Source organism: Eucyclogobius newberryi, unplaced genomic scaffold (genome assembly GCF_026437365.1).
Source record: "Eucyclogobius newberryi isolate DKJ021-1_F unplaced genomic scaffold, fEucNew1.0.hap1 SCAF_12, whole genome shotgun sequence".
NCBI classification, from domain to species: Eukaryota; Metazoa; Chordata; class Actinopteri; order Gobiiformes; family Gobiidae; genus Eucyclogobius; species Eucyclogobius newberryi.
In genome coordinates this window covers 19,319,013-19,344,734 of record NW_027315746.1, presented here as the reverse complement: position 1 = coordinate 19,344,734, position 25,722 = coordinate 19,319,013, and the positions used below count along the sequence as shown (strand labels likewise).

Below are 25,722 nucleotides of genomic sequence, written 5' to 3'. Positions count from 1 at the left end.
GGTGAATCGTGATTGGATTGGCCCCGTTAATAACGCTGCACCTATAAAAAAGTGTGTTGGAGTCGGATTTAATAAAAGACCATTCTGCCTCGCTGATCAGACTAAAAGTTTAATTTGATTCCTCTTTGTTCGCCCTGGTAAAGAAAACAGTCTCGGTAATCTCATTTACACAGAAGCACTCAACTGCAATTCCCCGAGTTTGCCACTTCAAGTATGTGACAAAATTGCCATTGACTCAACTAGGTTCCTGGTTTATAAATAAATAAATATATGAACAAACACTACTCACTAGTCCCAATGGTCAATTTGTTTCAGAACATTTTAATATTGTGTGAAATGAGTAATGATTACTATAAGTTGCACCTTTTTTTGTAGTTTTGGCCGGGGTGCGACTAATACTTATATTTATACTTATACTCCGGAGCAACTTATGTGTGATATTATTTGTTATTTTCACACTTGCAACCTTATTTCATACTCCAGTGCAACTTATATAAGTTTTTTTCTTCTCCATTATGGATTTTATGGCTGGTGCGACTTATACTCCAGTGCGACTTATATAAATAATATAAATACGGTACCTTTTGAAGAAATCCAAGAATATTAAAGGAGAGATTTTATGCAGGTTCCACAGGTATCATAGATTATAACTATGTACACAAGCATTACATGTCTTCTTTACACAATATACCCGTATAGTATATATTTATATGAAATGTTACGCGTGTGCACTTAAACATTTCCATTTTGACACTCAAAATCCACAGCATCTACTTCTACCAGAGTTCTGGCCTGAAGAGCTCGCAGCGTCCTGCTTGGGTGTATTGTAGCTGTTGCAGTGAAGTTGATAGGCTGCCACTGCTGAGCTTTCAAAACCGCTCCCCAGGCCTGCCTCGCTTGCATACATTTTTAATCTCCGGTGGCTGCCTGCTATTGTGGCCCGTGACTGACTGGAGAGTACAGCAGATCCATCACGGCCTCTATTGCTGCTTGGAGTATATTTTTGGAAGTTAATTGCACTTAAATGATTCCGCCCCGGTCCAGGATATGACACAGCAGTAATGTCATGGCGCAGTGAAAGCAATAACTTTACCCCTGGATGTAAACTATGTCTTTACAGTTGTATTCTCCATCAAGTGGTGGGGGACAGATGAGGCAAGATGGCGCAGAGCGGGATAAATAGAGACATAATCAGGTGTGAAATCACAAGGCGTCAGTTTGATGTCTCTCGGCCTAAAGTGGTTTCTCTTATACACCAAACCACAAATACTCTTTTGCACATGACACTTTTAAACACATGCTGCTGGAATGGTGAAAGCTTGTAACTTGTCAACTCTGACTGCTAGGACAGCTTGCACCAGAGCAGAAATAATACAGAGCCCAGTGAAATGCAATACTAGAAGCACTTTGAGGATGCAGACTCCCAATAAAGGACCGTCACTGTCTCAAAATGATTAAAAAAAGACCTGGAATTAGAATGATAATGACTCAAATAGATTCTAAAATATATTCAGTAACTTGTTGCTATGGAAAAATGCATCAACAATCTTGGGCATTAATGTTTTTCTTTACTCAACATCAAAATAGAACGTAACCAATTATGTGTAAATCTGATTCTGAATCTGTTTTTTAGACAAACTCGCTTTGATGACTGCTGTAGCTCCTGGTGTAAATCAGTGGTGTAATATGGCAAGTTTGTGGAGTGAATCCCAAAGTAATAATAAGATTTAACATTTGCATAACTGAATATTTCTGTCAAAAACATTAAAACTGCTGTGCATCTGAAATTATGACCTCATCAAAATTGTAGCACGTGAACGCAACCCATGGTCCCAAACAGCTGCTGTTACTAGAAGGAGCAGGTTCCTTGGTTTATGGAGTGGTCTGTAGGAGTTTTGATGAGTCACTTGGAGAATAGTAAGATTAGAATTCGAAGTGCTGAAGCTTAAGAAAGGGTTTTAATGCTCATTAGTGAGCCGCAGGTGCACGCGTCTCTGGACCCAAGCGCCTCATAAAAGCTGCACGGATCAATACGGCTATATAAAAGTGCAGGAAATAGGGAATACAACCAGAATAATAACAAGAGGAGTCTTGAGGAGTCAACAACGTAGTTTACCGGTAGACAACAATATTGTTTAATTGGAACATTTTGTAATAGTTTTATAAAAAGCAACATCTTGAGAATATTAGTGTGGTCATAAAACATAAAATTCAAACTCAATTTTGAAACAGAGGAATGGACTCAATACCAAGAAACTTATACCACAATTATAAATATTAAAAAAAGCTCTTTGAGACACCATTTTCCACACAAAGTAATAGAACCTTCTTTATGTTGGCTTTACTAGACTGGACTGGAGCGTGAAATGATGAGGATGAGACCAGGGAAAGCAAATGGTCAGAGCCAGATTTGGACTCACAGCGCAGCGGTCTGCTCACATTGACCGCATATGTGCTATCCGCGTGGCCACCGAGCGGCACACCATTGCATATCCTCAGTGAGAAAGCATCAAGTTAAATCTTGGGTAACAGCGCTGACTCATGCAAAGCCATCTGTAAAGTGTTAAGAACAATTGAGAGACCTGATTCCTATGGAAAAGAAACACTTCATTCCAAAAACAACCAACCAAGCAAACATATTTAGTTTTATTGTAAGGACAAACAGATGCCAGCAAAAGCACACAAATCAGATGAGAGATCGCCCTAATGTACTATTAAGGGTTAACAACTAATTAATTCCATACTGTAAAGTATAGAAAAGCCTATAGTAAATATCCTATTACTCATCATAAAATAAAAAGTAACAAGCCCATGTGCCATCGTAAAAGTTACAGTTAACTATACACTTCGTGAATGTGTTTTAAACATTGTTTCACTGCTGCTTGCTGTGGAGCTTGATGTGTTAAATATTTGATCATGAGGCCCTGACATGACTGCTCCCTCTTGCTGGAATACACTTGGATCTAAAAGCTTTACTTAAACATTCATCTGAGCGTTAGCTGGGCCTTTAATGTAAGATTTGTAACATTTTTACAGAAGAAGTGTTCAAAGGCTCCAATGTGGGAGGTTTGCACATCACCCATTTGTACTTCTGCACAATTTGTTTCAATGTGTGGGGAAATCGTTGTGCATTATTGCTTTTCATTAGGAATAACAGTGACCGACTTGTCCTTGCCACATGTGTGACAAAAGAGATTGAAGTTGAGAGGAGCATGCACAGATGAGAGCCAGAGGGGGAGGAGGGGCCCAAAGCAGAAAAGCATTAAAAGCACAAAGAACAGAGCAATGCCAGAGGCTAAAGGACTAACCCAGTGACCCACATATCACACATCCAGGAGTGAGCGCTCGCTAGCCAACTGCCATACCGCCAATGAAGCTAAGTCACATGCTCCCACAGGAAGATACATAATTCAGACGGTGTTGAATGGACCTAGAATAATAGATGAAAGCCAAATGGGTCTTATCTGGGGAAAGAGAGGAACGCTGATAACAAAATTAAGAGAGATTATCCTAGCCAAAGGCACTTGGGCTAAACACTAAAAAATGCATCATTCCATTCCAACTAAAAATGCACAAAAATATTTAACAAAGCCCTTAAAATTGAAATACTGAATGTTTGAATCTAGACTTGGATACAGAAGTCAATAGAAAATAAAACATTTTATTGATTTACTTATAGAAAATATTGTAGAGCAGCTGGGCCAAAACAACAGCTTATGATCCGACAAATGTAGCTTTCCCATTAGGAATAATAGTAACTAGAGGTGCGCAGAAGTGGGCAGAGTATCCAAAAAATGTACTCAAGTAAGAGTATTTTGAACTAAAGTTAAAGTAAATTTAAGAGTGACTGGTCTGGATGTACGATCAGATTTATAATTCCAAGTTAATGAAATTGAAAGGACAACAAATATTCTTAATGCTCAAAATCCAGTATTTTCAAAAGAATAAGACACAAAAATGAGAAAAACAAGATCATATCTGAAAGAGCGGTGCAAGAAACACAAAGTTCAAAGAATTTCACATTGTCAACACAAAGCTTTTGTCACTTGTACGAACCAAGAGTACAGTTACTTCAAACTAAATGGCGTAAAATGTATATAGTCTGGAATCTACTGAAGTAAATGTAACCTTCAGAGGTGGGCAGTATATCGACATAAATTGTTGTTCAAGTAAAAAATATTTGAAAAACTGACTTTTTCTCTCTGACATACATGTGACAATAGACATTAAAAGAGAGAAAATCTGCCTTACACCTCTTTTGTCTGAGACTGTTTTTCATCATTGCTTTGCACTAAAAACATGACCTACAAAAGTGCCTGCATCCATGTTTAATGTGGTCTGAGCCGCAGAGTGATCCAGTCCACTGCAAACACTACAGCTGTGAAAGGCCCCACGGTGTGCAGGCAGCTGGGCACGTCCTGACCCACACACTGTATGCTCATGTGAGACAGACTAAACAGGAGGGAGAGAGGTCAAAGGTCAGGCTGGCTCACAGGAGCAAAGGAAAGTGGGTCACCTCCTCGCAACAGATCTGCAGGAATGTGCCGCCTGAATAAACTTGCAGTCAGGCTTTTACTGTTAGTCTGTTTTATAGTGTGTTTTATAGAGACATTAAACTGTGTTTCCATATGCAGCGGGAGTGGATTTGGAAGACAGGCATTTGATGACATCCACATTCTTTTTGTGGTATTCAATGTGACTGGTAGCTACATAGGTAAAAGGCCATTCATGTTACAGCAATCAGTGACATAATTTCATATAAATAATATCAAATGGAAAGAAACATGTGTCGACATTTGGGCACGATTTCCTATTAATGTTATGGAAAGGCACATACTTGTAGGCTACTTTATTTCACATACCCGTTTCTGAACAATATATTACAATTTCAAGAAAGTAATAATAGTAGCATGAACTTCATTTACATTTTCGGGGAAATTCATTCATAATTCATACATAAAGGAAAGGAAAAGTTGGCTGCAAGCTTAAGCGTACATCAGAGCAGTCCCTCCAATCTTGGCAGTATAAAGACATACACATGTTTGAGTAATAAAGAAAATAGGAAAAACAACATTACTTCTTACAGTAAAAAGTCAAATCTTTGAACGGAGAAGATAAGGATCATTTATGTAACGTAAGGTATGATTTATTTAACCAGGAAGTCCCATTGAGAGTCAAAGAGCTCTCTTTCCAGGGAGTCTTGGAACCCATTATCAAAATATTTCAAATAAAAAGTGTTATTCAGCAATGTAACTGTATATTATAGTGGAAGTGATGGCCATGGGAGAGAGCCACCAGCATGTTCCAAGGAGACTCAGTAAACCTCCGCAGTTGCTTCCCCTTAACAACCATCATTCACGAACAATCCAATAGTGGCTCTGTTAGATCAAGCCATTACCGAGCGTCCGGGAGAATATTTCACCGTGAGACACGCATTACATCGAGCAAATGACTTGGAAAGTTTAAAGCTATATAATACAATTCAGGCAATCTGGTTGGCTGCTACATTTGGATTCAATAGCACGGAGAGAGATATGGCTCCTCTCCAGCTCTCTGTCACCTTCGAACCGCTGCGACTGCGACTGTAATAATCCCCCGTTTGCCCAGTGGCCGCAGCAAATGCAATACCTCAAGGCTATTTACTCCAGCTCTCAGTTAAATCAGAAAATATCAGTCCCTCTAAGTTTTTGTTTCAGTTTCACCGTGAGTTTTACCTCAAAAAACCCCCGATGCAAGTCTCCACAAGTCTTAAGCCATAACTCTACAGCCACTGCTAAAATACCCATGCTTAACAAACTGGCATTTTTCTACCTCCTCCTATCAGAACAATTAAGAAGATTTAGTTTTACTGTTAGAAATGTAAAGATTATTCAGTTAATCGATTATCGTGATTATCCAGGTCAAAATATAATAGTAAGAACTAAAACAAACGTGTCAATTTTAGATGCTAATTTTTTTTTTCATTTGCATTTTTTCAATCTATTTTCTAAAGTACTTTTTGTCAGGCTGCTTTTTCTGCATTAAAATTATTTTGTCATTCAGAAAGTTATATTTTATAAAGCTGGTAACAAACTTTATAAAACTGTTATATGATAATGGGAAGGAAAGAAATGTCAAGATTTCAGTTATTTAGTCATGATCTCAGTAACTGAATAATTGATAAATAGTCATATTTTTTTCTCACAATAATAATGACTAAAATCCACAATGGTGACATCTCAAGTTAGTGTTTAATGCAAGCAGATGGACCACTTTTGACGGTTAAACTGCATAAACGTTGGGTATAAATCATTTTAAAATGTATTGACTGAATAACCATTAAAAAAACATATGTGTAAAAATAGATGTAAAAATAATGTGGTATTATTCAAATGTCCAAATGTGCATCTTTGACAAGGGAGTTGAGTGTAATGTCTACATCAGTTTTGATAAGAGTTTATTTTGACTATTGCCTTGTCTTTCGCAATATTTTAGGTGCAGCAGACAAATTACCTTATTTTTAGCCAGAAACTTTGATAATTATATTTTCACATTTATTGTTTACAGCCTTTCAAATCTCCAAATACAGCAAAAGACTTTCATGAGCACATTAAACACTTCCTAAATGGGAAATTGCTTGCGTGAAGGGGCTTTCAACAGTCTATTTGTACTTTGAACCAACCCTGCACATACGATTAAGAGACCCCCACACACACATTTGTTGCTTTGAACTGTTAGAAATCCAGGCATTAAAAATCACAAAATTCTAAGCAGTTTTAAAATTCGATTTCACGTAATTTGAAGCCATATTAACTGACAAGGCATGTGTGGAAATTGGGAAACTCGAAATCCTTAGACACCCAAACAAATCTCACGCAAAAAGGTGAAACTGAAGTCGATTAAGAAGTCAAAACACGCTACAAAGAAACGCTGCTTCGCTCTGTGAGTTGAGACTTCTGGAGGTTATTGGACAGAAACACCGCCTGCTGCGATATCAAATAGACTTCTTCAAACATGAGAGTGAATCCACCAGTGGATCATAAGCTTGTTTCGCAGTGCACTTTCCTTGGCTGTCAGGTGTGAGTGTGGATGTGTGATGTATAAGTCTATAAAGGCTTTTAACCCGCTCTTCAAAGAGGCTCTGTTTAGACTGTGAGGGGAGCAAACTATCCCCTCTCGTAATAACACACAGACACAAAACACAGCATTTCACATACCAAACTTCACTGCAAGTTCCTTCGTTACTTTGACAGTCACAGGCTGCCAGTTTCAAGCAGTGGTTCTCAAAATGATGTACGGATATAACTCTAAGGACAGATAAGTTCATGTTGTAGCCGTCACTAACAATTATTTTAGAATAGAATTTGTTTTTCAATTAGTCAACTAGTCAAATATAGACAATATAGCTAATTCTACACATATCTACTGTACAATTTAGAATATCCAAATAAAGCCTGAAAAGTGGAATATATATTAAAACATATATAATAAAGTGCATTAATGATACAATTGACTGGTGACTCATTCAGTTGAGTAGCCCCCGTTTGTCTGCTCGACCGAGGGGAAGGATAGAGACTGTTCTCTAGCTAAAGACTGCAGGAATCAATCAAAAAAACACTTTGGGCACATTTGACGTCCCAATAGCACTGTAAGAAGGTTAAAAGCTCTGAAAAGTTGATTTTGCATGACATGGGTCCTTTAAATAATGCCTCTGTTTTTGTTATAAGAAGGTCTTTTCATATGTGTTTTAGAGTCTGTAGAACAAAGAACTATTAAGATGATTAAAAATGTTTTGTCACGATTAGTTGATTAATTGTTGCAGCCCTAATGTTGGCACTAGATTTGCTGTGGTTTTATAATTATTGTTCTTGTTTTTTTTTTCAGGACTAGTCCGAATTTGGTCTTTACTTACTTCTGGTTTAACTTTGGTTGAGCCCTGCTTTAACTTTAACGTCTAAATTATGTACTGATGTGGTATTGTGTGAGTGTTTGAGAATGACTGCTTTAAAAGTTGAATTTTCTACAAAAACAAAATATGATACGGTACTACTTGAATCTGGTGCTTAAAACAGACTAGATCATTAAAGAAAAGTGTTGATACTCACGATCTAAGCCGTTTATGTACTTCATGGTGATCTCACAATGTCCCCACACGGCGCTGACGACCGGATACAGCTTCTTGCCTTTGAGTCCTCTGAATGCCACTCCCAGATACTGTCCGTCCACCATAAAGCTTAATGTACCTTCATCCATGTCTAAAATTACTAATAAAGAGTCCGGCAGTGTGAATGCCTCCTCTGGCTCCAGGAAGCACGGGTAGAAGGGCAGAGAACTATGTGCCCTGTTTTTACTGTCGTGGTACAGCCGGTTTCGTCCCAGATCCCAGCCCCAGGACTCCGAGTCGGACCCTACCAGAGCAGTGTATCCTACTGAGTGTAAAGGTGTGTCTGAAGTGGCTACTCCGACGACAGCGTGGGTGCCTCTTTGTCTCGACGGCCAGTGGATCCTCCAAACATGAAGCCCTCTTGTGTATCCTACCTTACCCCGAATGCAATCTGTGCTTTGGGCTACGGGATGGCGGTGAAACGTTAGCTTATCATCGTCCTTGATGAAAATATTGAGCGATCTGTCGTCGGGGTTCCATGCGTGACGAATTTGGGTCTCTAAACCAGCACAGGGCATGTCCAAAAGAAGGTCTAGTCGAGGCGGTCTGGAGAAATCCGGACCTCTAAATTCTGGGTGCTGTCTTCGGTGTGCTAGCGGCCGATACGAAGGCGAACCGCCGCTCTCCCCACGACTGTCTATAGACTTAATGCCGCTGGAGATCTTTTGACCCATATCGGTGAAGTGTAGTGTCCACAGAGGGAGAGGGCGTGGCAGGGCAGGGCGTGGCCAAGGGGCAGGGCGTGGCCAAGGGGCAGGGCTGCGAGGAACAGAACCCAACGTTACCTCATCAAGGCAGCAGGGCGGGCAGGAGAGACGACCCAAAACGACAGGAGGCACTGGGAGATGAAAGGGGTGATGGATGGGTAATGGTTGTAGTTGGGGCTCATGCCAGTTAGGTTGTCATAACGTCAGATTACAGCTGCTGCCGAGCCTGTGGAAAAAGAGAGGGAACAATTAAGTCAGATATGAACTAGGGGGTAAATCTTTTATTGTTTTATTATATTTCATAAATTTGTTGCTTTCAAAATGATGTATAGTCAGCTTCAAATGAAAACTACGGTATATACTGTTATGTAAATGATAGAGACAGGGCATGAATCATAGGAACCTTATATTTCCTGAACAAACACACCCCATGGCACACATCTTGTATAATGAATGAATACTCAGACAATCAGAGCCAAAACCAAGGCCTTTGGATATTGTGCTTTATTATACTACAGTATACAAGACAAGCAACAAGACAAACACATTTATAAAAGGACTTTAAATTATTTTGTTGTTTTTAAAATAAAATTATCAACCAATAACAGTCTATTGAAGGTTAACTACTATAATTATGTCTTGCATGCTCCTCACTTAAGACTCAAGACTTAAATACCTAAGTAAAGCGTAACTTGGATCGCACAGAACAATTTAAATGCAGTCTTTTCCTTTTGACAACAATCGAAAGAGTCATGGTGATGACAAGAGCCCAGTGTAAAGGGGGAAAATGCAACTGAGAAATGTGGCTTTGAAATTTAGACTTTGACGAGAATCAACAATGAACAGAATGGACAAGTGCGAACACTGACTGGCGTCTGCACACTTACTCTGACTCATCTACCTCAACCGCCTTACCCTACACTAAGGTCACTCTGCACTGTCCAGTGCTACATTCATTTCACTAATGTAAATTTAATGAGCCTTTTCTGAGTCAGCAAATACATAAAGATGATGAGCAAAAACATCAGGCAATATTCACCATCTCAAAGTGGGATGAGTTATGAAGCCGCAACAAAGGGTGATGTCAGATGCAGACAGAGTGATAATGCTGCGGTTGAAGTGACGTGTTTGTGTCAGCTTCCTATTCCAAGGAAGAAAGTCACGCAGACAGACGGGAAGTGGACGAAGCGACTGGGTGCATCATTCAACAAGCCCTCTCCTGTCTGCTCCACAAGCCTCAAAACACTCGGTTCTCTTTATGACAGTGGTCAAGCTCAACTATGTGATACAAAGCAATGCAGTGTTTTCAGAAGAAAAGAAAAAGCAACACTAGATCAACATTAATATCAATACAAAAATATGAATTATGAAAGTTCAAAAATATGGTTAAATGTAGCTGTGAAGTTAATATATTTAATTTAATGCTCCAAGCAAACAGAAATATTCCCTTAAACCGACTCAACGCCTAATGTTGAGGTCATGGTATAATTTTGTGACTGTCTGGGCCCTGATGCCTCTTACACCATATTAAAAACATCTCCATAACACTTGGTTTCTGTCATTCATTCTTGTTTCGCTCTCTGTGAATGAGGTCATGGCAGCTGGCAGGCGATGTGTGCCAGTGCACGGCATGAGGGCAGTTCAAGATTGGTCAGACACACAGGCAGCTGGGCCGTCTGTGTCAGAGCTGCATGGCAGGTGCTTTCAGGGAACATACACTAGACCAAACATTGGCCTTATTAAACTATATTACAAATGTCACCGGGAAAATGACTTCTTATTCTAAGAATTGTAAGTGCAATGTTTCTTGCATATCAGTCATTCAGCACTCACAATCTCAACTATGTTTCAGGATGGGTTAAAAGTGTGAGAATGGGTAAATAAAATATATAACAATGCGCTTTTATGTCTCACAATTGAAAGTCCTGTTTCCTTTAATCAAGCGAAAACAAGAAAACTGCTCTATTGGTTTGGACAAAACACAAAATGCATAGAGGGCAAAACAAAATAATGAAAGTAATTTGTGTGTTTCCAGGTGCTGGTTTTATGCAGCATTATGGAAAACAATCTGGTGTTACGTGGCGGCCATCAAACAAAGACCATGACATTTGACCCAGTGTCGTCACGGTTACAGTTACGTGGTAACCTCTCGAGAGGCCGATAGGCTGGCACAACGTCGGCTGGTGTGAATAGCCGCAGCATGCTAGTGCCATCTGTTGTTTACTTTCCCTCCCTCATTTCTGTGTTTGTGTGCAGCCAACTCATTTAGGACTGCCTCGCTCCCGCTCTTCATCTGCCCGCTCAGCTGCCCGCTCAGCTGCGTCAGGCCTGGCTCTGTTCTGCCAACAGCCTTTAACTGCTGTTCCCGAAGAGAGCAAAGCGTATGTGGTTACACAGAGTAAAGACGCACCTAGGGCCTTGTTATTCTTTCTGTGGCCAAACTCGGACTGTTGGCTGTAATTGAACCATTCTATCCTTTTTTTTTCTGTTGTTCTGAGAGCTTTTAAAACATAGTTTCTTCTTGGCCCTCTTGCCGATGCTTACATTGATTTTAAGTGGGATAGAACTTTGACAAAAGGTATGACACAAAATCTCTTTTATTCTCTTTTACCATGGGAGGAGCACACGTGTTATTTTAGTCAGCTAATATGGAACATTGCAGGATAAAACGACCAATTATTCTTGATTTCCTGGTAACAAACCAAACCAATTGTGGGATGTAAAAAATCCTTAAGAAACATTTGTGTTTTTACCACCAAGACTTTGATATTAGCCTGGTTGTGTTTTTAATCTTGCAAACAGACAAGCACAAACAAGATGTCAGTTTGCACACGTCAAAATATATGCTGTAAATAAGTAGGACAAAACAAACTGCCACTACATGAATACAGGAACTTGGCCAAGCACAGAGATAAGAGGAGACAGATGTGGGGTGCACCTGGTGAGTGGGCAGCCTTCATCTGGCTTCTTGGGGGCTGCACCGCTAACAAGCATCTCCCACTCCACCGTCTGCTGCGATGTGTCTAAGGGCTTTCATTTGAATGTGCGTAACCATCTCTGACCGGGCCACCACGCTTTGAAGTCTGACACACATAAACAGGGAGGGGCAACAAAACAGCGCCCCCCGGGATGACTTCACATGTCAACACACTGTTCCACTCAAAATGTGGCAGCCCTGACGCGTGACTAACGGAGGTTTGTTTCCCGTCTTTGTGAGCGAGGGTGATTTGTAACAAGAAGGTCATTTAAGAACAAAGTATAATACGGCCTTGATTCTCACTTTAAACTACAAAAGTACCGTTGATTAGAGTTTGATAGAAGGAAATTATAAATTATGGTTGAATTATTAAAGAGCCGATGATGAGAGAACAAAATTAACTTTGACTACTTGTCTTTTTTTACAAAGGATTCCCCTCATCAAGAACTTGGAAGAATAGAGGACAGAAAGACAAATTAGTAAAAAAAAAATATTAAAATGTTTAAATTTCACAGGATTTACTTTTAATAATGCAAGCACTCCTCTTCCGTTCCATTCTTTAATCCAATGACGACTTAAGAATGACTCATATCCATGGTCATTTCTTCCACTTTTCATTTCTTAAAAAGGTCATACTTTGTAAATACCAGCAGAATACTTTACCCTCGAGATTAAACAAACTTCCACCCTTTCTGCATTGCACACACACATTAATTCCTTCTGAGGGAATCCCTGAGCAGCACCAGAGGCCAGACATAAACTGTGCCGTCTGGCTCCTAACACAATGTCAAAATACAGACGCAGAGGCCAAACAGCTCCTCACAGACGATGTCAAGGAGATGGAGGTTTGTATTAGTAAAAGCAGTAACACTGTCCAAATGAGTTTTCTCTTAAAAAAGACCAAACAGGACAACAAATTAACTAAAACTATATAGATCAACAAAGCACAAAAGTGACAATGCTTCCAGGTAAAGCATGACATTTCGAACAAGTTTAAGAATGGGCTGGACAAGTGATGAGTAGAAACCTAGGGAATATAAAAATATAAAAAGGATACAATAATATATCCCTACTGTGTCTTGAGGAAAACCTAAAAACTTTGGTTTGGCTCACTCATGATTACATCTGCAGATCATCGTTATGTTCTTGTGGGGAAACACCGGGCAGTTCTCAAGAAAAGGAAATCTGTGCAACTCTGTGTAAATTTGGAGAAGCAGACAGCGTTTCCTCTCTTTCTTTCACATCAGACTTCACAACAAAGCTGTGGTCATCTCCCAAATTAGTCAGATTCCCAGACTTTTTCCTTCCGTGAAGTTTCGTGAGAATCCTTGAAATGTGCAGACAGCAATCCATACTAGAGAGCCACAATAATCAGTTTATGGTCCAAAGTGATGAAATAAAAAACATGATCTGGCGATATCTGCCTTTACTGCTCAACCCAAAATGCTGTGCTGCAGAATCTTTTGTAAAGTTCGGCAAATGGACTTAAAATAAGGGGGTGCAATTTGCCAAAGTATCACTTTCACAATTTCATGAACATGATCGTGATTCACATTTCATCAGAACTCATACATTCATCTTAATGTTGTCTTTAAGGATCATGTGCTTCTTCAGAAACTTCACACTTTCCTGTAATTTGTTAAATCCACCTGTCACTCATTCAGAGCATGACAGAGGCTGACCATAATTAGGAGGAGTGGGAGGGTATTGTATCTGTGTGTGAGCATAGAGCTTTATTAAACTGAAAATGTGTGATTCATGATGGCAATTTCACCAAAAATAACATAGGTGTATGGTTTCGATCAGAATCAGAGTCCTTACAAATCCAAACATTAACTCTTTGACTTGTTCGCAAGAGGACTAACAAATAATTCCATCAGAATATATAAATAGAGAATATCCAGAAAATGGAGTCTACTGTATACTGTATATGTTCATAGCCTGCTGTAAAAAAATCTTTCCATTTCTCCAGTGGCTAGTGTGACACTTGAAAAATCCATGGAGCCCTGAGGGAAGACCATTTGTGGAGCAGTGATTGAGCACTCTTTTATGGACACCTTGGTAAAAGCCATCCATCTCGACGTGCATTTGAAGATACACTCACATTCATACAGAGACACAGGGGCCCTTGGCAATGCCATCCATAAAGCTCCCTGGGGCAGCAGGATATTCGGGTGGCAGGTTCACAGCCGCAGCAGTAATGAAACCGAATCAAAGTCTGGCCGCGGTGACGCACTGCTGCACACTCACTCATGTCCGGACGAGGCGCAGGCAAGAGGAACAGGTCACTCCCACATAGCACACGTATGACCTCAGCAGATGTTCAACTGAAGCAATACAGGAATGTTTAATAACGCGTAATAAAACAGACTGTGGAGGAATTCATTTATGAAGTCCATTTCCTTTGGTTGTATACACATTTGTAATAATAAATAGACTAAAATTTTTTCTTTATCTTTTTTTGATCAAATCATCATCGAGCCAACAAGTACTCTTTAAGTTGTAACTTGATCTGTGCTTAAGTTGAATACGTTTTTGCAGTTGAGAAACAAGCACTTTCATATTTAAAAAGCTATAATCATACAACCAGACCAGTACAGTAGGTCTTCATTTATACATGTGTAGCTATGTTATAATCTTGTCAATGTTTAGTATCACCACATGGAATGAATGTCCTTGGATAGTTTGGATAGTCTTGAATAGACACAAGCTATTGACGCCATCTCTTTCAGACAGTGAGTGCGTTTGTATTGACTCATGATTAAGTACTAAATGGAATGTTATATAAAAAAAAGGACATAACGTGACACTGAATGCAAGTTGCAGGTTGCATACAGTACCATTCAATTTGCAGTTTGTTATTAAGAACTATTCAAGTAAGCAACCGTGTCTAATTTACTTCGTGGAGCAATTAAGTTTGTCAACATTTACGTCACTTCCTTTACTTCACAGGCATCGGAACTTTTTCCAGTTTAAAAGTTTAGTGTGATAAATCAACCATTCAACTGTATGCGCTCAAAATTGTCAGAAAGAACTAAATACAGTCCAAATGTGTTAAATTGCAGGGTTAAAGACCAAATGTGCCTCTTTAAAAGGGAAAGGGAGGGCACACTGACAAAGCCTGAAACAGGAGTGCGACAGTAGACTAACGAAATACTGCAAGTGAATGGGAACACAAACAATGGAGGAGATGGAGTGTAGAGAAGCGGCGGTAGGCAGCTGACAAAACAAAGGATAAAGTCAGAAAAAATGACCGCTATCTCTATGTCCCAGGGCAGTCGCCGTGAAGCCCTCCTGCACTGGGCAAGTCCCCCATGCAGAGACTACATAGCAAAGTGAACCCTCAGATTAGCACATACGGGACAATGTGTGTAAAAATAACCCAAAGGATCCGTCCTATTATTGTATGTAAGGGGGATATCCTTAGCCTGCCCCAGTTCTGCACTGCCCTCAAACTAAAGCTCCAAAATAGTGCTACCATTGACAGTGCCAAAATCCACCTTTGACCTTATCCCGCAATAGTAAAATTGTAGTATATGAAAACTGTTTGGGGTTTTTTATTCAAAGAGATCACAAGTGTTTTCTGGAGAATAAAAGGCTGATATTTGCACTGATTAACATATTTATTTGAATACTTAGTGCGAAGAAAGCACTGCACAAAACATTACTACACTGCTCTCTTATCTACCGTAGTTTGTATTTAAACAGGTTTGTGGATGAGTTTGTAGAAAATTATTATTATTATATAATTTGGGGAGCTCAATTGGGGAAATTATCAAAATCGGCCCTACATATTGACAGAGTTATTGGCCATTGGTTTCTCTGGATTCTAAACAATTAGTATTGGCATTGGCCATGAAAAAACACATATTGGTCGATCTCCAATTCTTTGTACAAAGTCCATTTATAAAACTTAAAACAAACAAAACACTGTGTTATTTTCAGTAAGGGGGATATCCTTATGGGAGCTAAGCCCGCTGCTTACCACTGCTTTCAAATAAAAGCTGTGACAAATCCACACAGGAGGGGAGTCCCGGCAGACCAGCTGGTGCTCAGACCAGTAGCAGATTTAAGACAAGAGAAACTGAACAGCAGCAGGGGTGAGGCGGGTACAAGAAGGAGCAACAAAAAGAGTCAAACTGTTAGCAGCATGAGCACAGCTAAGGTAAATGCACTGGAAATTACCCTCTTCTTACATAAGCCCGACACTGCACTGCTAATGTATTTAATCATATGGTACATAATGGGCCTATTAATGCAGTTTATTAAAAAACATTCAGAAAATAGTTTAACAGAAGTGGTTAAAACAAAACTGTGGTAAAGCTCATTACTCCATTTTCTAGCTGGTTCAAGGGAATAGAACTTAAAACTTTAACGCAGCATTTGTGATAAAGCAACATTTGCCATTTTAAAGAGCGGATCTTTCTTATTACATGGGTTTACATAGTGTCTGGTTCTGGCTATGGGGGAATATGACAGATAAAACTGGTTCTCACAAAAGTACTTTTTTGGGCTTGAGGTTTAAACATAGACATACAAGATAAAGCATAAGAGGTTATAGAATATTTGTATAGCCTCATTTAACATATACAAATGTGAGTCACTTACCTAAAAAGTCATTTGTAATGTACTCCAATATAACCAATAAAACAACTTGAGTAATTCCTTGCAAGTTCCCAACACAAGTCAGTCTTCTTTACGTATGCCCAAGGGGAAAACATAATCCAGAGCCAGAGAGACTAAAGTGAGTGACTATTTCCTCAGTGATGTGTCTTGGTCCCTCCTGGTCCCTCCTCGCTCCCTCCCAGCTCCAGTGTCCTGCGGCTTCTGCCTCTAATGCCCCGAATATGCCCTTCGTTTCCACGGAAGCCTAATCACAACACTCAGACTCAGACAGACTGAGAGCTGAGCCGTTTCAGTTCCACTTCCCAGAGAAAAGGGCAGGGCAAAGGAAAAGGAAAGGAGATCCTTCTCTGATCTCATCAAGTTGAGTTAGCAGTGGCACCAGAGCAGCAGGCAGCCTGGGCTCCCTCTTCACTGCATCCCGTTAATGCTGCGTATATCCAGCGTCTTACAGAGAGGGCGCGCCAATCCTTCCCCACGTGCACACCTGTACACGTGCTACACCGAAGGCACGGGTAAGACATGTAGAAACTACCTGCGATGTGCCAAGGATTCCACAGTAAACAGCTATGATACAGTGTTGAGTACTGGAGTCAATGTGTTGAACCCCTCAACACTTTTTTAACATCAATTAGACTACAATTAAAAGCACTGTATGATGTCTGGTGAACGGTCCACCAAAGAAATGTCATTCCTTTGTCTGGCAGGTTTCACAGTACGTCATCATCCATCTTACATTCATTCAATTGCAGGCCACACCTTTTTACAATGAGTGGGATCGCTTCTCCACAGATGTAGCCTGTAACAGAGCCTGGTTTCATCACTATACTATTTCAAGTTTCAAAGTAGGCCATTAACTTTCCAGGCAAAGTGCTGTCTCCATGAAGACCAGCAGGTGGCAGACACTCCACCATTAAAGTTACATAGCTGCAGCTTTAATGTGGTCATCTATTAAAATAACTGGGTTGGTAGCTTAAACCAGTCAAGAGTTCGACTAGTGGCCAGTCCATCGGAACTACAGTGCAAAAAAATCCCCCGCAGCCCAGTACACATTCTCGCATAGAGTGCAATGTGCAAAAAAGTGCAAAAAAGTGCTAAAAATAAAACTTTTTCTTGGTTCAAAATATTAAAATGATCTTAAAAACACATTTTCACTCTTAAGCTTCGACTCTCTTGGTTTCGTGCTCCAGCAACTCGTGTGGTACAAGAGGCCACTTCACTTTCATTTGTGGAGGAAATTCTCAGTCCATTGAACCTTTATGAAAAACATTAAGCCTCTTTGGAACTGAATAGTTGAACTGATCTTAAGCTGTTTGAATAGTGCAAGTATAAGCATGAGCACTCTTTGATGAGCACTGCTGTAGGTCACTTCCTGTGGGGACTTTTCCCAGCCCTTAAGACCATCAGGGACCACACTGGGTTTTTGTGGGGGATACATGGTCCTTAAATCTGGGTAGATACTACACAATGATTTCCACAATTAATACTACTAAAAAGAATGCAACTAACATATAACAGAAATATTGTTTTTGCTTAACAATACACTTAGTCCAGAATTAGTCCAAAACACAGTATTTCACAGTCTTTTAAGTATGTCAAAAGGTGGTTTGGTTCAGGCTTTCAGACATTTAGGAAAGAGAATACATATAACCAAGGACATGTGCATGCTGTCAACATTATGAAACTAAAAAAGAAATTAGCAACAGGAACCAACATCCAGTGTAAACAAACCACAGAAACAAACCACAGTGGGCAATCACTCAGCATCATTGAGGCTGGGTAAAGGAAACACAGACGTTCTGTGGATCAGTGGTAGAATTACCTTTGACTGCATACATTCACACGAAAGCGCCTGTTACTCTAGACAACACCGATGTAGGTCAATGGTTTTGAATGCAAGCAGTCACCAAGGACTCAACATTATACGCACAGGTATAGGAGGAGGACTTTGAACTCACAGGGCTTAAATCTGGCCATGGGAAGTGAGAAATTTAAGTAAAATGTAGATGGTTTAAAGTAGCCGTTTTGGACTTTGGTTCATAATTAAAAGACAACCTTGTATTTTAAATGGCATGCTAATAAGCAAGCTTTAGCTAATCTTTCCCACGGTTCAGGTACATTGATTCAGAATATTTGCTTTATGAGGGTTTCGCTTCAGCTCAGTGATCACAAAAATGAGAAGTAACTGTGTGCCAGTAATTACAGAGAGCAAATTTCACTGGTAATCTTCCACATGTGTGGGTAAAGGTTAATGTACACATGTAATGGTATGAGATGTGCGTGACATGACAGGGCCAAATGTTCAGAGTTCCACTGACGCAAACAGCAGAGCCTCCTAATGGATTGAAGACAGAGACTGCTTCAGACTAAATAATTTAACAGTTTTTTAGCATTTTAGGCCCACGTTTTAATGGGAAGAACGATTTGATAATTTATGCCTAAAAATCTTACATATCCAGAAGAAAACCAGGCTTTATCGATCATTTGTGTGCATCAAACTGCCAATCGAAAAAAATAGGCTGGACCTGGAAGTTGAGTGATGACATAATTTACAACCACAATGCACATTTTTTTATTTGAAAAAAATACTCAACATTCCAACTGAGTGGCAGAATTATGGTCAGTACAACTGATGAAGTGTTTCTTTGCTTTTTTGGCCTAATGTTTGTCCATAGAGCTTTTGTTGTGTTCAATTTAACTGTATACGGAAAAATGGAAGTACCGGTAGTTTCTGGTTTTCAACAACAAGTGTTGTTGAAAACCAGTTGATTGTCTTTGTTTAGTTGAAAGTTCCAAAGTACTTTTAGTTGACCCATAATGCCAGCGTTGTACATTCATGTTTTTTCTGTTTATCTTACGTTTCAACTTTTCAGGTGCATGGGAGGCATATGTTGAAAGAAATTCCAGATATAGCATAGCAACTAAATACATTTTGCCTTTTATTTAAACATAATGTCAGTTCGACCTTAATTATGGCTATCACTGGTAGTTTTTTTCTTTTGTCACATGAGGACCGTGAATGACAAGACACTGCCCACTGGGACCATCTTCTCTGCTAGACCCCAGCTTAAATTGGCCCCTGATTTTCTGCCTCAGGGCACTTCCACACTTAAGAGCCCCATGGGGTCCTGGGACACGTGTGCATCTGTGAGAGAGTTAATCTGCAGGACAATAGGGCCCCGTTGCCTTTCCAGACACAGCACTAGGGCTCGGGGCAGCTTTCGGACAAAGGAAACCCAAGGTGCCTGCTGCCAACACGTCACACAAAGCCACCCAACTGTCCGCTAGGCTCAAGGGAGAAAGGTGCAAGGGTGAATGGACCGAAAAGGAATGAAAGCAATGAGCGACAATCCTGGGGCTAAAGCGGTGAAAAGAGTGTATCGGAGCCAGAACAAGGGGCTCAAGGTAGAATTACGGCGTGCAGATGGCGGTGAAAAGAGCGACAGGAGCCCAACCGGTTTGGACAAGAGTGCAATGAAAAGAGGCCATTTTGTGCCTCAGTGGTTTTCAGTTGGCAAAAGGACGATTCTTACAGTCAGTGGATTTGAGGACTTTGCGGACAAGTTTTACATTCATATTCAGTGTTTGTAATTGCATTTATTTTTCTCCCCATCACGTGTGATTTTATCAGAATTACTTTGAGTGTTGTAATTGTAAAACAGCCGATCTAAATATTAAAAGCCACCAGTTACTTTGGGGTAAATAAAGTCCCAAACAAATGCCACTACTTCAGTTTCTTTTCAGTGTTAAAGAAAGTACAATCTTCATGTTCAGCACTCCAGCCACATTGAAAGGTCGATATGTGGGTTAGTTTACAGTAAGTAAAGGTCAGTTGTAAATTCAAAATTGCATACAGTAGGGCTATACAGTGTATGCAAACAAGTTTCCAAGTTTAAGACGAGCTTTGCTCCCATGCTTTGCATTAACCTAAATCTCCATAAACTGCATGAATTGTATCATGCACAAGGAGCTTTTAGACACAAATATATACCGTAGTGTACATTTCAAATTAAAATGTTCTTATAGCTTAACGGGAAATAGGTTCAGAGCAGATTTAATATTTAACAAACACAAAAAGAAAAGTCACTACAAAACCCCCTCTCATTTTGCTCCAACACTCGTCAAAACAGATGTCTGCTATCTCCAAGTCCAGCAGGACTGCATTAGCCCAGCCTGCCACAATCAATGGAGGCAGCAGGAGGCAGACAGGGATCTCTTGTTTCACCTTGTAGCTATCAAAACAGACTTCTGCATTTCTTATTTCATGAAAACAACCTCTCATTGTTGATAATGGCCAGGATATCTGATATGTGTAGTGTGTACAAATTATACAGTTCAAATGTTCCAATTTTCTGAAGTTCAGAAAATGAATTTAACCACCACTGTAATGATGTGTACCATTAAAATAAAATAAAAAACATAAAAGTGCAAAATATCTAGTTAGATAGAGATAGAGATAGAGATAGAGATAGAGATAGAGATAGAGATAGAGATAGAGATAGAGATAGAGATAGAGATAGAGATAGAGATAGAGATAGAGATAGAGATAGAGATAGAGATAGAGATAGAGATAGAGATAGAGATAGAGACAGAGACACACAGACACACAGACACACAGACACACAGACACACACACACACATCCATCCATCACTCCCCTCTCCTGACGTGCCTCTGTCTCGTCTCCACACAGCTGCTGTTCTTCTGCCTGTCACTGTTGACCTCTCAGTGCCACGTGCCAAGTCCCCTGCACACTGTCCCAGAGAGACCCTAAATCAGACAGGCCCACAGGCAGCCGCCCCCCACCCCCCTGCCCTGAATGACAAAACGCACGCAAAGTTAAAATCTGATTGAGACTCTCATCACATTACGCTGTATCGTTTGTCACTTAAATGCCTAATAAATGCCAGATCCATCCCTGAAATAGGAGCAGGACAAGATGTGAAGGGAAAATCAAGCAAGATTTTTACTAACAGAGCATATAGTAACAGCAAAATGATATGCATTATAACTTGCTGTCTTTAAATATTTGGAACAAGAATCTTTTACAATTTGCATAGGGAAAAAAGTCCTTGATTACATATTGCAATTATGCTACTCCATTTTAAACAATACAAGCCTCATTGTGCAAATATGAATCATCTGTCAATGTACCATTCAAGTCGGAATGAATGCCACTGTTCAAAACAACCTTGTCATTGACTTAACCAAACTGTGGGTCCTGCCAGTCAAAGTTTCACAAATACATTAAGGATTATACTTCACTACAGAGTCTGAATGATGACATCAAACAATCCCAGCATGCAAGGCAAGTTTATTTGTAGAGCACAATTCGTACGTAAGGCAATTCAAAGTGCTTCACACAACAGGGGAAAAAAAGGCATTCAAATCACAAAGACATGACAGAAATCACAAAAACACAAACACAAAAACAGTTTTTAAGACATAAAAGGAAAGACTGCAAAGAAGATTATTTCAGTCAAATGCACAGCTAAACCGAAGTGTTTTTAGCTTAGATTTGAACATTGTCAGAGTAGAAGCCTGTCTCACATCTTCAGGAAGACTGTTCCAGAGGTTAGCTGCATAAAACTGAAACACACATTCCCCATGTTTAGTCCTGACTCTGGCACCAGCAGGAGGCCGGTCCCTGAGGTCCTCAGAGTCCGAGATGGTTCATATGGCACTAACATATCCAAGATGTACTTTGGTGCTAGGCCATGGAGAGACTTGTACACAAGCAGAGCTGCTTTAAAGTCTATTCTCTGAGCCACTGGGGCCAGTGCAGGGACCAGAGAAAAGGACTAATGTGATGTTACTTCCTGGTTCTGGTCAGGACCCGAGCAGCAGCGTTCTGGATGTACTGCAGCTGTTTTACAGCTCGTTTGGAGAGGCCAGTGAGCAGGCCTTTACAGTAGCCTAATCTACTGGAGACAAATGCGAGTGATCCAAGTCTGGTTCAGACTATATTTTTGATTTTGGCAATGTTTTTAGATAGTAAAAAGCTGCTGATGTTATTGATTTGACGTGGCTATTAAAGTTCAAGTCTGAGTCCATTATTACCCCCAGATTTCTAATTTGGTTTGTAGGTTTTAGAGCGAAACTCTGAGGGTGACCGCTAACACTTTCTCTTTGTTTCTGTGGTCTAAAGACGATGATTTCAGTCTTGTCTGATTTCAGCTGGAGAAAGTTGTTTTGCATCCAGACACTGATCTGTTGGATGCAGTGACAGAGTGAATCCACGGGTCCATATTCACCTGCCGACAGTGAAACATAGACCTGAGTGTCGTCTGCATAATTGTAATCGAACAAATTATTTTGATATGTAATAGTGATAGGACACCACAAACACCGTACCAAGTCTAGGGATGTCCAGGACTTCCTGTGAGGACTTTGCATGCTTGATTGGTTCCTCTGTGCTTCGGTCTCCCAAATTAACCCAAAACGTGCCCACAAGACAAAATCCTCCGGTTAAGGAGATCCTGACCAAGCTGAGATCAAGATCTGTGTCCCCGAGCGCTGTCCTGCCACAGCTCGCTGCTCCTGACAGGTTCCCCCTGCGGCATTGGTTGAGTATGAGTCAAATGCAGAGAATTAATCTCCCCCTCTCGCGAGGGGCTAAAGTACACATATACAGAGATTACATCATGTTCATGGTCAAGGAGGTACATTGCTTGGACGGTTTCCATTGTACCAGATGGAACAAAAATCAGATATGGATCAGATGGGTCGGAAATGTTCAGTTTGTTTAGTTTTGAGATTAGTTGTTGTGAATTTCTTAATTTCACTGAAAATATGGCGTTCCAAGCTTAGGCACATGACATCCGGAGCTCAAGCTCCAAGTTTTTTAGTCTAGTGACTGCAAGCAAAGCAGTGAATATATTTCAGTAGTTCTTTTACAAGTCATTAGGTCTAACCATGAACCGGTACAGTATTTGTCTTCATGCAGTGAGATAAATGCAAGGGACTGATAGTTAAGATGCAAAGGTGATAATTAAAAAGCAAATTGTTCAAAATGCAATTACGATGGAAATGGTCACATTTCATACACGGTAATCAAGCTAAGTTATAAAGACCGGGAAAGCCGAAAACAAATAATTATTTGATCTTTGGCATAAATAAAAATTATATTTAACTAATGCAGTAAAACTATAGAATAGAAATAAAGCAATGTCCAAATACTGGATGCAATGTATGACTAATTGTAAGTAGGGCTGCAACGATTACTTGAGTGAATTGAGCAATTTGATCACATAAAAATAATAATATAATTTTATTGCCTCGATGATTTGTTTTTAGTTTACATATTTAATTAAAAACATGTGAATCTGTGGCACGCGGAGCACACAGAACGACTTGTTCCGCAATCGACAAATATGATGAATATGATGACGCATTCATCGCTGAAGATTCACAGAGTTAGCCGCTTTGACCACTTTTGGTATCAAGAAGTTCTTTAAGATATTGTTTCCCGCTATTATTCTATACCTCCTGAGTACTGAGTAATGCGCACAGCCTTTTTCCTTAGGAGCAATTACAAGCAAACAATTATAAAACTTAGTCAGAGCAGTGTCTATTGTCTAAGATATAACACTTTCTTAGTCCTATGACTCCCACAATTTCAAATATTGTTTTGAGTTAAATCAGGCAATTCACAATACCTGAAAAATGCAGAAAATTACATCACAAATCTATTTTTAAATCTATTTGTTCTCAAAGATGGGAGGTATTTTTGTTGCATTCTCACCTGCTGTTTGGATCCAAACATGGCAGTGGTGTAGTAGAGGTACAAATGAGGGACAAAAAGCCACAGTCGACCTTCACATGGGCAGAGTGTTTTTAGCCTTCAGATTATGACAGTTCCATTTCCTCAGACAGACTGTGTAGGGCTGCCTCATAAGCTCCTTTAGTTTGGATTAACGGCAGGTGTCACTCACTGTCTGTTCTCCCGGCTGGATGTCTCTGCATTCATGGATATTCAGAAAAGTCAAGCACACAAGTTTCCACAACTAATATCAAGTATATGGAGCAGATCGTCAAAAGAAAGTGAAAATGTTACCCGTTTATACAAAGGTTATTGTAAAACTCAAGGCATAATACAAGCTTGTGCCTGGATAAAGAGGCTGTAGCATGGACAAACAGTCAATATACAGATCACATAAGCATCAGAAGATTTACAAAGCTTATCTTGAAAAGGTTCATAGAAATAAGATGTTACGTTATTAACAATGTAATGTATAACTAATTTATGAGACACACCATTGAATTATATTTGCAGTAAGCTATAGATCAAGCGATAAATATATATATATATATATATTCTCAATACAGAGGAATCAGACCGGCCAATGGACAATACTTTGGGTCTAATGTGGGGACAGTTTAGATTTCAAATGACAGAAAATAATTATATGAATGTACTACAAACTCAGGGAACTGCTCGACTAAAGAAAAGTATTTTGTCTAACACAGCAGAGGACAGAATCTAATGCTGCACCAAAACGTCATGCATTCCATTTAGTCGGTCATCCAAAACGTTCACCCATCTCAACTGTAAGTCACTGTGACAACAATTTAACTAATCGAACAAATAGTTTGTTTCTGGGTAGTTTTGGATAGGAAGGTTACATTTCCTGTACATGCCCACGGGTGTAACACTGTATAAAAATTCAAACTTAGGACTGTCCTCTCCATCAACTTTTCAGACCTGCTCCATCCTGACATTGTGGAACTTTCCAGTAAGTTTCTGCTCCTCGTGAATTGTTTTGCATTAAGTCAGAGCGAAGACAATTCTAGCCTCCAGCAAAGACCTCCTGCAGTGCATCGCAATGGACTTTTGGCTTTGTGGAGTCGGAGACAGGGACCTTCAAAAGACATTTGTGTAGGAGTTAACATATCGCTCTCCCGGGGCAATAACAGTAAACATCCAAGTTAGGATGTAAGTAATGCGACTCAGGGTGGTGCAAGTCAAGACTCTTTTAGTGTTTGTGAACAGAACATGCCATAAATTCAACAGATCATGATTCATTCCCTGTGCAAGATAAAAAAGTAAAAGTAAAAATAAGTATATTCACACAACAGACTGCAAGTGTATGAAAGTCTCCATGTATGTTATTTCAGAGCACTGTTAAAAATATGCACACATTAGCTATGTTTAGCCATAGACTGCAAATCATGTGCTGAAGTAGTCACATACACATTTTTGTCAGTTCAACATAGATAATCACCACACGTTTAGTCCATTATTCAGTCAATGGTATCTTTGTCAAGCAAAAT

At 39.8% G+C, this 25,722-nt stretch overlaps 1 protein-coding gene across 2 annotated transcripts in view; it reads right to left on the bottom strand.

Annotated features, from left to right (window-relative positions):
- Positions 1–25,722, bottom strand: part of spsb4a (splA/ryanodine receptor domain and SOCS box containing 4a) — a 54,708-nt gene that overhangs the window by 19,084 nt on the left and 9,902 nt on the right. For both annotated transcript variants that reach the window (XM_072441240.1, XM_072441241.1), the window contains one exon: positions 8,085–9,076. In XM_072441240.1, coding sequence (XP_072297341.1) covers positions 8,085–8,817 — 733 coding nt within the window. In that variant the 5' untranslated portion in view covers positions 8,818–9,076. The remainder of the gene's footprint in view (positions 1–8,084; positions 9,077–25,722) is intronic.